A 12,016-nucleotide genomic window follows, 5' to 3' on the forward strand; every position below is an offset into this window, starting at 1 on the left:
GGGCCCAGCCGCTCCGCGGCATGTGGGATCTTCCCGGACCGGGGCATGAACCCGTGTCCCCTGCATCGGCAGGCGGACCCCCAACCACTGCGCCGCCAGAGAACACCCCCACCCCCGGTCTTTTTTGCAGCTTTCAGATTCCTACCAGCTTGAGGGGGCTGGAAACGCTCAGTCCTAAATCCCCTCCTAGCCTGGGGCACCTGCCTGTGAGATCCCCGAGGAGTCATCCGTAGAAGCACCAGCTGGTGGACCCCAGGTGAATCCCACACACCTGCGCAAGGTGCGGGCGCCCCTGAAGGCTGAGGCAGGCGCTGGCCTCCTATCTGCTGCTGAGGACGAAGCCAGGCGAGATCAACACCTATCAGCGCGCACCTGTGTGTTTATCGCTGACTGTGGAACTATCTTAGACAAATTCTAAATTCCAAACTGATCTCCCGTTATCTCCTGAAACATTCGTGAGATTCTCTTCTGTGGTCAGGTGGGACTTTCTCAGGGAACAAACGTCGACCGTAACGTTAAGAAACGTACAAGAGTGGAGGCAAAGCAGCTGGGTAAGAAACACACGAGCATCACGGTGAGACACGCCGCAGCCTGAGTGGAGGTCTTCACTTCTCAGTGATTGGGGGTGGACAACCGCTCCATCAGAGCGAGCCCCCGAGACCTTCGGGCCTCCTTTCCTGGCCCCGGGCACCTGTTAGGGCGCGCTCACCACACACGTCCTCCCCCACGCTGACGGAGAGAGCTCGGGCTTCCTGGGCAGACTCCCCCAGCTCTGCCCCCAGCCCCCCGGGGGTGGCCTCTTACCTCATGAAGCCCAGGAACACCAGCAGGACCAGGCTGACAAGCCACCCAGCCGTGGCAAAGGCCTTGGGCATGGTGAGCGCACCAGTGCCCACGATGAGGTTAAACATATACACCAGTCCGACCTGGAAGCAAGAGAGGTGACATTCGAGCCCAGAAATTAACGAGCCTCACCCCCGAACAGCTCCCAGGGGTGACCCTGGGCAACCGCAAAGCCGTGGAGGCCAGGAGGCCAGGCGAGCAGGTGAGCAGGGAGGGCTCCACCCGGGTTCCAGGGAGGCGGGATCTGCAGCCGGCTGCTGGGAGCCCAGCGTGAGCGCCTGGAAGACTGAAGGCCCGGGTTCCATCAGTCTTTGCAAAACGTCTCTGGTGATGGGTTTGATTCTCCACTTTGGCTGTCATCAGTGCGTATCATCCAGAGCTGTGTCTCAGACGATAGCTCTGTGCTCAGCCGGACTGCAGGTTTCCTGAGGACGGGCCATCACGTCTGGGGTACCCGGAGCAGGGATCAACCCATACTTCCGACCCCCCAAAAAACCCCCGCTTTTCCAAGGCCACCGAGCACGGGACCCAATCCTCCTCTCCGCCCAATCCTGCCAATGCGCTTTGGGACGTCGACGTTCATATGCTGCTTCCCTTTTCCTGCCGTCTTCCCCGTGGACCGGACAGTCTGCGTCCCCTTTGAAACCTCACGGTCTCACTGTGACCCCCCAGGCAGATCCCAGAAGGATTAAGACAAGTTGGAATCGTCTTCCTCTAGCTCCTGATTGGATCACAAAACCATGACGTGGCTGCCCTGCCAGGAGCCCTGGCCCAGGGTGATGTTATGAGAATAAATGTGAGGGTGACAGCTGGCCTTCGGAACTGACTTTTCACAAATGGGAACGTCTCCAAACTAACTTCGACTTTTGTTGGGTTTAACGGCAATCGCCGGCACTGTGAGGCGAGTACACCCAGGTGGGGGCTCGTCTGCTCACTTCCTCAACAGCTCCCGAGGGCCTCCCACGGTCCTGGCCCCGTGCTCAGAGCCCAGGGAGTGACAGCGAGCAGGACGGACAGGAGGACACAGACAAGAAAACAAACGATGATTACCGCCTCGGAGAAGCGTTCTGAAGGAAAGAAGGGGCTCCGTGACAAAGAACAGTGGGTCGGCACTTCAAGTAGAGGACGGCCTCGTGGTGACGTTCAAGCCGGGACCTGAAGGCCGAGCAGGAGCCACCCAGGCAAAGGGCCGGGGAGGACACTGGCAGGTAGGAAGGCCTAAGGTGGGCGAGCGGGAGGGATGTTCCAGGAACTCTGAGGCCAGCGTGGCTGCAGCGCGGCCAGCCAGGCTGCAGGCAGACTCCCGGGCCCTGGTGCACGGGACAGGGAGTTCGATGTCACAGGCAGCGCTGTAAGCAGGACGCTAAGAGCCCAGGCCCTGGTCGATGACCTAACGTCTGATCTCCCGGCAGCTCTGTTCTCTGCGCATCGCTTTTACAAGCTGTAACACTTTGAAGGGCAGAACCTTATTTCTTTATGGATAACAGCCCTGGTGATGGGCTCATGACAGAAGTTAAGAGAAAGCAAAGAGGCCTAAGAAAGTGATGGTTCTCAGCCTAAAGTTTTATGGGGATGGGACTTCCCTGGCGGTCCAGTGGTTAGGACTCTGCGCTTTCACTGCAGGGGGCACGGGTTTGATCCCCGGTCGGGGAACCAAGTTCCCGCAAGCCGTGGGGCGCGGCCAAAAAAAAAAAAAAAAAGCTTTATGGGGAAATTAAGTAGTACGAGAAGCATCTGTGGATTCAGGGATGCCTGAAGGTCTTGGGATGTAAGAGTCAAGGGTCTATTGTCAAGCAGTGTTTCTCAGCCTGAGTGCTGCTGACATTTGGGGCCAGATCACTCTTTGCTGGGGGCCTGTTCTGTGGATTGTAGGATGTTTAGCGGCATCCCTGGCCTGTACCCACTAGATTACAGTACCCCCCACCTTGCCCTTGTGTTGTGATGGCCACAACATCTCCAGACATTGCCAAATGTCCCCTGGAAGGCAAGACTGCCACCAGCTGAGAACCACTGCTGATAAAGATGCAGTGAAATAAACACACTCCCAATGGAAACTTCAAATAAACCTCAGTGAAAAAGACCCTTTACGAACTTGACAAGGAAGTTCATTAGGGATCAACTATTGGCAGTTAGGAGCAGAAATGAGTCATCACATTTGTCTTGGGTTGTTGCTATTTTTTAGTTCTGAGGCAAGCACTCCGGGCCTGGTGGTGCTGCAGGGAATACCACAGGGAAATATACGGCTTCCCCACTTTCCCGGCCAGCGTTCAACCCTCCTTACTTTCAGTAACGGGGATCGGTAAGGACCAATCCCAAGGCGCAGAGCACGACGCAGGAAGCAGACCTGAGCTGAGCCACAGGCCGGGTAGAAGGCAGTTGTGAAGCAGGAGGAAACAAGGGAGTGAATTGCTCTTCTGCTGTTAGGTGACAGTTCTGTGGGGACAGCCTCCAGGGAGGCATGACCAAAAGTGGTGAAACAAAGCCCTGCTGTGGTCTCAATAAAGAAGGCTATGCAAACCGAGCTTCCTCCTGTTCTGGACTCTTCCTCCGTGGCTGAAGTGGGGAAGGCACAGTCCCTGTCCCTCGGGGTGGCTGACCCGCTCCCCTGTGCTCGAGGGGGTTCAGTGCAGCGTTCCCGCGGCCTCACCTGCGGGTGTGCACGAGGCCGGGGTCACGGGCATCTTTCAACGGCTTCCCCAACGACAGTTGTCAAAGGAAACAGAAGGTGGCAGAGATGAGGAAGCAACAACTAGGGTTTCAGGCCAGGAGACAAGCCCTCTTTCCTTCGAAAGCACCCGCATTGATCTTCTGCGAGACCGGCCGGCGGAAGGCAGCCTCAGCAGTTACCCTTATGTAGGCAGTGACCCCCTTCTTCCTCTATTTTGATCACACGACCCCTTCAGTCCCGAGCCACTCATGGTCCCCATAAATGGGGAAACAGACACGCCTGTTCTGAGATCACCTATGGGGGGAATGCATGGGCCTAAACCATGCTCCTGCGTCCCGCGCTATCCTTGAGAGGGTCTGTCATCCGAGTCCCCTGCGAGGCTCGTCTGCCCATTACACAGTTTATGCAGAAGAATGCAGGCTAAGGCAAACACCCCTGACACCCAGGAGGGGCAAGAACTCACAACACGGCACCGCAGAGGTAGGGAGCGGCTTGGCGCCAGGAATGACCGGGTTATGGGCTGATGCACCGCTCAGGGTCATGGTCTCCCGAGGCGGGCAGAGCAGGTTCCGCCCACATCGCGCCGAGCAGCATCTGCGGTAAAGTCCATCCCGCAGCCTCTCTGGGCTCAGTGGGTGGGGCACCTCACACCCTTCTCCTGGTCCCACAGGGGATCAAGAACCATTCTCGCAGGATGGCAGAGTTAAGGAAACCTCAGGCAGAAGGTGTGTTCTCGGCTCAAACCGAGACCACTACTCCTGGTTAACGCCACCTCATCCTCAGCACCATCCACCTTCCCCCCGCCTCTCTCTTCACCGGCAGGATAAGAGAATACGAGCAGTTGTTTACGGCCAGTGCCCAGAGTCGGCCCTTGAACACATGCCTCAAACAAAACCGAACACATAGGAAATGGAGGAAAAAATTTTAAAAAAGCAGAGCCCGCTGAGACTTTTAGGTCTCACTGCCCCATTTCCTGTGGGCACATGCTGACATGTGAAAAGATTACTGAACAGCTGGAGGCACAAGAAAAGTGGGCACATCAAACGTTTTCCTTCCCAACACTCAGCTACAGAAATAACTCATTTCCTCGCCTCTAAGCTTACAGATGTTGTAAGATGACGCAGGAACCGTGGTCATTGCTGATACCAAGAGGAGGCTGTGAGCTGTTACGCAATTCCACTAAGGAGAGGGGCATGACCTGATTCATTCCAAGGTTCAAGAAAGACTTCCCCGGACTTCCCTGGTGGCGCAGTGGTTAAGAATCCTCCTGCCAATGCAGGGGACACGGGTTCGAGCCCTGGTCCAGGAGGATCCCACATGCCGCAGGGCAGCTAAGCCCGTGCACCACAACTACTGAGCCTGCGCTCTAGTGCCCGCGAGCCACAACTACTGAAGCCCATGCGCCTGGAGCCCGTGCTCTGCAACAAGAGAAGCCACCGCAATGAGAAGCCCGTGCACCGCAACGAAGAGTAGCTCCCGCTCGCCGCAGCTAGAGAAAGCCCGCGCACAGCAACGAAGACCCAACGCAGGCAAAAACAAATACTTAAAAAAAAAAAAAAAAAAAAAAGGCTTCCCTGATAAATTACTGAGGTGAAGGAGGCTCCCTTGGAGCCACACACAAATGGCACAGACCCAGCAGGAGGACCCTCGTGTGAGGGGTTTTGCCAGCTGTTCTCAGAGGTGCTTCCTTATGCATCACACCACAGCTCTAGAGTCTATGAAGCTGGCAGAAACAGCATGGATCCGCAGGAAAGCGCAGAGCAGGGCAGCTGTTGAAGGTTAGGTACTTTCTAGAAAGAGGACTCTTGCTATTTAAGGCAGTGCTGCCTTTCTCTGGGATACTTGGTAGCAACAGGCATCAATCATTCGATTATTCCAATCCTCCAGCTACTCATTCAAGCAAGAGGATTCCGCGATGTAACCATAACCTATCTTATATTACACAAAGAAGATAAACTGAGTGTACATGTGAGGGGTGGGGGTAAAGCAGACCCAAGACAGTGAGAAATCAGCCATTCTAGTGGTCCTAGTTACAGACTCCACCAAACGGCAATTGGAGGTCTCTGTAGGCTTTCTCCGCCTCTTACGCCATCCAAGACTATAAAAGTTGTGCAACTTAAAATTCAGCTGAGAACCGAAGTGGTTTCAAACTGCTGAGGGGAGCAGAACCCAGAGTCTACAGCCGACAGCCTGCATCCATCTGAACTGGCCTCAGTTTGCAAGCGCTAGCAGCCCTGAGACAAAAATAACGAGCGAGCAAGTCCGTTTTCCTTTCTTGACCGCTCTCTGATCAACATGTGAAGAGTGAACAAACCCGACGCCCATCACACATTCACCGTGGCTGCTGCTGCCTGGGCTTCCCAGACCGCGCCTCTGAAAGCCGCAGGCCTCCCAAGTACAGTCCACAGGAAGCAGTGTGCTTCTCCAGAAGCCAAGGGCACTGATGTGGGCAAAACAGCTCCAAAAGTAAAACTCACGTAGGGAGAATAGAGCTCCCCGGTCTCTGTGATTTCACCCGCCATTTCCAAAAGCGAGGAAGGGTCCGTCGGCTTCCAAGGTTCCTTCCGTGCGGGGGCGGCGGCGGCTGCGGCTCCCTAGGAAAAGAGCAGACTTCAGCTTTCTAATGGACCTAGACGCGAGCGGAGGGATGTCTACAGAGCCACCCCCTCCCTGTCCTTTAATCACAGCCACTTACGGCCTTATCTGTCAAAAGAGAGCCCGGAGGGAAGGACCTCCCTGTATGATGACACCTGGGTGGTTTCTTCTAACTTTTTCCTGCCTGTGCAGGGCATGTATTCATTGCCGTTCAGACTCCAAGTGATTTAAGGAGCCTCAGACGCCACTAAGAGTCACCCACCACAAGGGTCCCCTTTACACACTCTGGTTATTCCCCCATTGAATGCCAGGAACAGCGAGCTCACTACCACACAGGGAAGCCAAGTAACTGCCTCCTCCGCCTAGAGCAAGGGGCTGGGGGCTTCCCTAGGTCACCCCCCAACCCAACTCCTTGCCCCAGAGCCTCTCCTTTTTAACGGGGCCTCCACGTCTCCCAACCTGCCTTAGGGCTCTCCACCCTCCAGCCTCCCCCTCTTCCCAAGAGGCCCTCTCCGAGCCTCTCCTCCATTTCTTCCTCCCTCCTGGAGGAGCCCCGAGTGTGGCACGACCCCATTCCATCCCACCCTCCCGCTCCGACACCTGCAGCGAAGATTGCTCCCGCTACCGCGGCCGCTGTCTCCGACCCGGCGTAACTGCCGGCGCCAGCTGTCCCGCACCAGCGCCGGCAGTACGCATGCGCCCGCGCCGGGAGCCCACCTTTTTTGTGCGCGCCTCGGGCGGGGCGCACGGCGCTGATTGGGCGCCTCGCGGAGGTGGGACCGGGATTGGGCCCCGGCGGCTGCCGTCTGCGTGGCGGAAGTGGGCGGGGTACGCTCGCACGCTCATGAGGGAGGGGCGGCCGCCTGCCAGGTGGGAAAGCGGGGCAGCTTGAAAGGGGTGGATCACACCTGCTGGGGACACGTTCGTCGGCGAGGAGTGGGTGCGAACTTGGCCGTAGCGGGACCCCAGTGGTTGTGGGGGTTCGAGAAGAGTAGCCTGTAACTCCTCACAAAGAGGAGGGGATTGAGGCCTTAAGCCTGCCTCACCCAAGAGTGGCCAGGGAGGCCCCGATGGCTTGGGGGGTAGGAAGAGGGAGGGCCGGAGCCCAGTGGGGTGGTCGCTGGGAAAAGGGGTTGGAAATACGTTTAAGACAGGGCTGAGAAGTAACCGTGGGGCGGAGTCTCAGAACTGGGGCGAGTGATTGGAGTTTTGGTGATGAGTCTTGGTGCCTGAGCGTGGGGCATCGAGGTTCCGGGTGATGGGGCTGAGGGGACTGGCAGAAAAGCCAGCCCATATTTGGCCCCTTGAGATGCGAGCCCAGGATTGTTTAATCATCTTTCACCAGCCGGGTTCCCTTTCTTGCAAAGGGTTTAAAGTCCGTGTTCTCTGAAGCTTTTGGAAAGGAAGAAGGACAGAGGCTCTTCTGACAACTTAGTCCCAGGAGGCATTTAGCGAACTGAGAGCCGGGGCTCCCACCGTAAGTGGGAGGAAGCTCAGGTGCTGAAATCTTTGCCCTCCCACCCGCAGGCTGCTACCATGAGGTTAAATCAGAACATCTTGCTGCTGGGAAAGAAGGTGGTGCTGGTACCCTACACCCCAGAGCATGTGCCTAGGTAACCATTCCCCTGACATGGGGTGCGAGCCAGATCTCCAAGGTGCAGCGAGGAGGGTGAGCCTGTCTTTTCCCAAATCTCAGAGGCTGTTTTCTCTGAGAAGGAGAAACATTGGTGTGAGAAGTAATTGCATACAGGAAAAAGTGAAAACTGAAACAGAGGGCTATGACCTCCTTGGAAGAACTCATCCATCCCCCTGTTTCTCCCCTCCATCCCTCAGCTTCCTTTTTGGCCTTTCAGCCAGGAATTCTTTTATGTAAACTACATGTGTGCAAGAAAAAAAAAGATACTGTCTTCTAATTATAAATGAGTGCCATTCCTCTGGTGCCAGTAGATAGGCTCAGTTCTTGGAAACTAAATGTTAGCTTGTCATAAAACTGAGCAGGTGGGTTGTTGTGAGGTCTACTGCTTGGAAAGGCCAGGACTGAGTCGCAGGGTGGGACTGTTGTGGGCCAGGTGATGAATGTCTGGTAGACAGGGATGCTGGTGCTGTAGGCGTGTATTCTCTACTTGTGGTTTTCCTTTTGGGGGTTCCTGGTGCCTGGCCTTTGTGGAGATCTGTCCAGCCTTCTTTGCTGAGTTTGGCTTGCCACAACTTCCCCTCGGGAATTTGAGGAATGTTTAGCTTCAGGCTGCTCCCCCGCACTGACCCCTGAGATAGGAGAGGAGGATGGATGGATAGAACTGCCTCCTGCTGTTCTCTTTAGGACTAGCCTGCCTCTAGTTCTTGGGCCTGTGGCCTTCTGCCATAGGAGCCATTATAACTCTTTCTTGGGGTTCTTCTCTAGCCCTCTGTTAGCCCTGGGGGGGGGGGGTTCTCCTCTCAACCATCTATTTCTTCATCTCATAAAGCGTCAGACTTAGGCTTCTGAATTTGTCCTGCCTGCCAAAGGCCGACCCTCCGTCCCTGCAGGTACCACGAGTGGATGAAATCAGAGGAGCTGCGGCGTTTGACAGCCTCCGAGCCGCTGACCCTGGAGCAGGAGTATGTGATGCAGCACAGCTGGCAGGAAGATGCAGACAGTGAGAAGTGGAGGCCCAGGGCTGTGCTGCTCATGGGAGGGCTGATTCCGGAGGCCTTACCGGCTTCCCACCCTTTCCTGTTCCCAGCTGTAGCCCCGCTGGGGCCACAGAAAGTTTGCAGAAAGCACTTCGTGAAAAGCCTGGGAGGTGCCTGAAGCCCTCAGGCTGTGATGCCCCCTGAAGCAAGTCCCTGTGGCTGGCGCTTCTGTCCTCTTCCCCACTCACTGCACCAGGCGTGAAGGGATTTAGAGAAAGGAAAGCATTTGGGGCTCTGGCTGTAAATCGAGGCCCTGCCCCTTATGCCCCTTGCTGCAAGCCCCGTGTGGTTCATGCTCTCTGAGAATACAGTTGCTGTTTGCAGAAGGCCATTGTTTCCTGCATGAGGCCGATTTAGGCTTTGTAATCAGCTGAAGGAAGTGCTGGCTCCCTTGTTCTGCCAGACTCAGAGACAGTGGTCATTCTCTGCAGTTCTCTGGCTCGGGTAGGAAGACTGGCCTCCCTGCACTCCTTTGGGGGGTGTAGGTGATAATCCCGTCGCCTCGTTCCTCAGAGTGTACCTTCATCGTGCTGGATGCAGAGAAGTGGCAGGCCCAGCCAGGCACCAGCGAAGAAAGCTGCATGGTGGGAGATGTGAACCTCTTCCTCACGGATCTAGGGGACCCCTCCTTGGGGGAGATTGAGGTCATGATTGCAGGTTTGTTCCACCTGGCCCTGCCCTCCATCCCTCTGGTCCTCAGATCCGCTGAACCTGAAGCCACCGAGGCTGTGTAGGGCACTCAGAGAGCTCCGTGGGCAGCTCCGGCCTTGGTGAGCCTAGCACCTGGCTGGGCAGACTGTCACTTGGCACCCTGTTAGCCTTGTGGCTAACTACCCCTGGTAGTTCCTTTTATTCCCGTCTCATGCTCAGGTGTGAACTTAACCTTTGGTTTTAGGGTCTTCAAACTGCAGTCTGCCCCATCCTTGGGGTGGACTGGGGACCCTCCAAAAATAAACGATCTTCCCTGGAGCATCTCCCCACGGCGTGGGAGGAGCCCCTCCAGTTTCTGTGTCCATCAGGGTCCTCAGCCTCTTTCTAAGGGGCCGTGTGACTGTCCTCGTGGGGCAGCACACTGAGCCGAAGGGGTCAGTTTTGGGGTCAGGTTGCTGGGTGCCTCTAAGCTGTGCGAGCCCGGGCGAGTCACTTAACTTCTCTGGGCCTCTGTCTCCCCATCTGAAGAATGGTACCCATGTTTGCGAACTTCCTAGGGTTGTGAGGATGACGTGAGCCGGGCATGCACCGTCAGTGACTGTTGTCCTTCCTCCTAGAGCCCAGCTGCAGGGGCCAGGGCTTGGGCACCGAGGCCGTCCTCATGATGATGTCTTATGGTAAGGAAGGCCGAGCAGGCCATGTCGGGGAGAAGTGGCCAGGCCCCAGGAGAAGGCGAGGGCGTGTTGGGAGGGAGCCTTCAGGCCCAAGGGTGGGAGCCGGTGACAGGCGTTTCCATCGCAGGCTGGGACAAGAGGGGCCGAGGGTGCTGGGGAGGTCGGGGAGAGCTTCATCCTGCAGCTTATCCCTCTCTAATCTCTTCTGGGAGGAGTGACCAAGCTAGGTCTGACCAAGTTTGAGGCTAAAATTGGGCAAGGAAATGAACCGAGCATCCGGATGTTCGGAAAGCTTCACTTTGAGCAGGTGAGGATGCTGCCAGCGAGAGGGTGAGGCCTGGGTCTGGGTGGGCCCCGTGGTGCTAGGACTTGGGCCTGTAACTCAGTCGGCCCTGCTCTGTCTGGATCACGTAGGTGGCTGTGAGCAGTGTCTTCCAGGAGGTGACGCTCAGACTGACGATGAGTGAGCCGGAGCGGCAGTGGCTTCTCGAGCAGACCAGCCACGTGGAAGAGAAGCCCTACAGAGCTGGGGCGTCGGAGCCCCGCTGACAGCCGGCCCTGTGGGCCAGCCACCCTGTGTGGCTGGGGGTGTGAGACCAGAGCCCTGCAGCAGGCAAACTGAGGGGCCTATGGGGCAGAGTGCTCTGGCCTTGCTCCAGCCTGGCACCCTCCTCCTGGGGCCCTTCAGACTCCGGGCTGGACTTGCCTTGGCCTCCCTCTGGCTGGCCTTGTGGCTGAGCCACTCCAGGGCCAGCCCCTCCTCCTGGCCAAACCTGGACTCAGACTCTTGGAATCTGGAGTGGACGGCAGGAGTCCATGGGAAGAGGCAGGGTGAGGGTGGAGCTGGAGACGAGGGGGCGCCTGGTGAATGGGCAGGACCTCCCTTTTCCCTGGAGGGCCAGAGGGGCCACCGAGGCTCTGGCCGGGAATAAAGCGCACTGCACACAGCTTGCCCTGTTCTCTTATTGGGCCCGTGTGGAGGTGAGCTGCCAGGAGGGCCAGCCTGCGGCATCTGGTCCGGCGTCGTAGGGACAGGGGAGGGGTAGCTCGGTCCTCTGTCATCCAGCAGAAGCAGGTGGCTGTGACCCCGGGAGGTCTGGAAATGAATGAGTTCGGCCCTGAAGGACAGACAGGTGGCTTGGAAAGTGGGCGAGTGTCCTTGCTCCTTTCTCTTTGGAGCCAGTTTTGGGGGTGGAGTAAGTTAGTTTTGGATGCAGCTCCATGTGGCTGGAGCATCCCCCCTGCTGATGAAACTTTGGGCCTCCTGCTCAGCTGCAGGGTCTTCCGAAGGAAGCGGAGGCCACTGAGCGGTGTCCTCCTGAGGGCACCTGCGTCCTGGCTCTCCACGCCTCATCCCTCCGCCTCTGGGAGCAGCTGCACCTGCGAAGGCCACTGGGGGGTGCCAGAGGCACAGGTTCGGATGATTAGGCTGCTTGGCAACCGGGGCTTAACAGGCAGAGCCGGGCCAGGGCTCCCCACCTCAGAGCGAGGGGTACACCCTTTGACTTCTAACCCCGTCTCATGCCCTGTCGTAATCTGGGGTGGCCATCAAGACAAGTCAGGCATGTTTCAAAACACAATTGGAGAAGAGACCCTTGAGGGCACCTAGGACATTTTCAAGGGGAGGAAATGGTCCCAGGCCAGTTGAGGCACTCGCCCAAGACCCCAGAGCTTTTGATGGCAGAGCCAGAACTGTGGCTGACAACTCCCAGTTCCCAGGCCTCTGGATCCTGGCCTCGCACCGGACTACGCATGTGCGAAACTAGAATCTAGAGCGTGCCTGAAGCTAACCCACAAACTTTGCTTGCTGGGGCCCCCGGCCCCACAGCGAGTTCCCTGTGAGCCACGCGTTCCTTCCACCTGTCCCCAGCTTCATCAGAGGTAAAAGGCCTTAGGACTCCCCCACCCGGCA

At 57.1% G+C, this 12,016-nt stretch overlaps 2 protein-coding genes across 8 annotated transcripts in view; one reads left to right on the plus strand and one right to left on the minus strand.

Moving 5' to 3' along the window:
• The window catches only part of TMEM104 (transmembrane protein 104), a 57,506-nt gene extending 50,716 nt beyond the window's left edge, over positions 1-6,790 (minus strand). For both annotated transcript variants that reach the window (XM_007099711.3, XM_007099710.3), the window contains exons 1-3: positions 6,707-6,790; positions 5,989-6,105; positions 805-926 (exon numbers count right to left, since the gene is read on the minus strand). In XM_007099711.3, the coding sequence (XP_007099773.2) occupies positions 805-926; positions 5,989-6,033 (167 nt within the window). In that variant the 5' untranslated portion in view covers positions 6,034-6,105; positions 6,707-6,790. The remainder of the gene's footprint in view (positions 1-804; positions 927-5,988; positions 6,106-6,706) is intronic.
• Positions 6,791-6,945: 155 nt separating this feature from the next.
• NAT9 (N-acetyltransferase 9) lies at positions 6,946-11,046 on the plus strand. 6 transcript variants are annotated; one of them, XM_028483258.2, is made up of 7 exons: positions 6,946-7,046; positions 7,634-7,719; positions 8,612-8,742; positions 9,293-9,436; positions 10,048-10,107; positions 10,317-10,411; positions 10,519-11,046. In XM_028483258.2, exons 2-7 carry the CDS (start codon positions 7,643-7,645, stop codon positions 10,651-10,653), a joined length of 642 nt encoding a protein of 213 aa, XP_028339059.1. In that variant the 5' UTR covers positions 6,946-7,046; positions 7,634-7,642; the 3' UTR covers positions 10,654-11,046. The 6 variants fall into 6 exon arrangements, with proteins under 6 accessions (XP_028339059.1, XP_007099771.1, XP_028339063.1 ...); XM_007099709.4 differs by having other exon boundaries at positions 8,633-8,742; XM_028483262.1 differs by having other exon boundaries at positions 6,946-7,042.
• Positions 11,047-12,016: the final 970 nt, after the last annotated feature.

Source organism: Physeter macrocephalus, unplaced genomic scaffold, assembly GCF_002837175.3.
Source record: "Physeter macrocephalus isolate SW-GA unplaced genomic scaffold, ASM283717v5 random_14, whole genome shotgun sequence".
Lineage (NCBI taxonomy): Eukaryota > Metazoa > Chordata > Mammalia > Artiodactyla > Physeteridae > Physeter > Physeter macrocephalus.

What these genes read in the sequence shown, in the direction of transcription:
- NAT9 (XM_028483258.2), top strand. Translation starts at nt 7,643, where the DNA reads ATGAGGTTAAATCAGAACATCTTGCTGCTGGGAAAGAAGGTGGTGCTG. An exon ending in CTGGCAGGAAGATGCAGACA is followed by an intron (nt 8,743 to 9,292) that starts GTGAGAAGTGGA and finishes CTCGTTCCTCAG; the next exon opens with AGTGTACCTTCATCGTGCTG. An exon ending in CCTCATGATGATGTCTTATG is followed by an intron (nt 10,108 to 10,316) that starts GTAAGGAAGGCC and finishes CTCTTCTGGGAG; the next exon opens with GAGTGACCAAGCTAGGTCTG.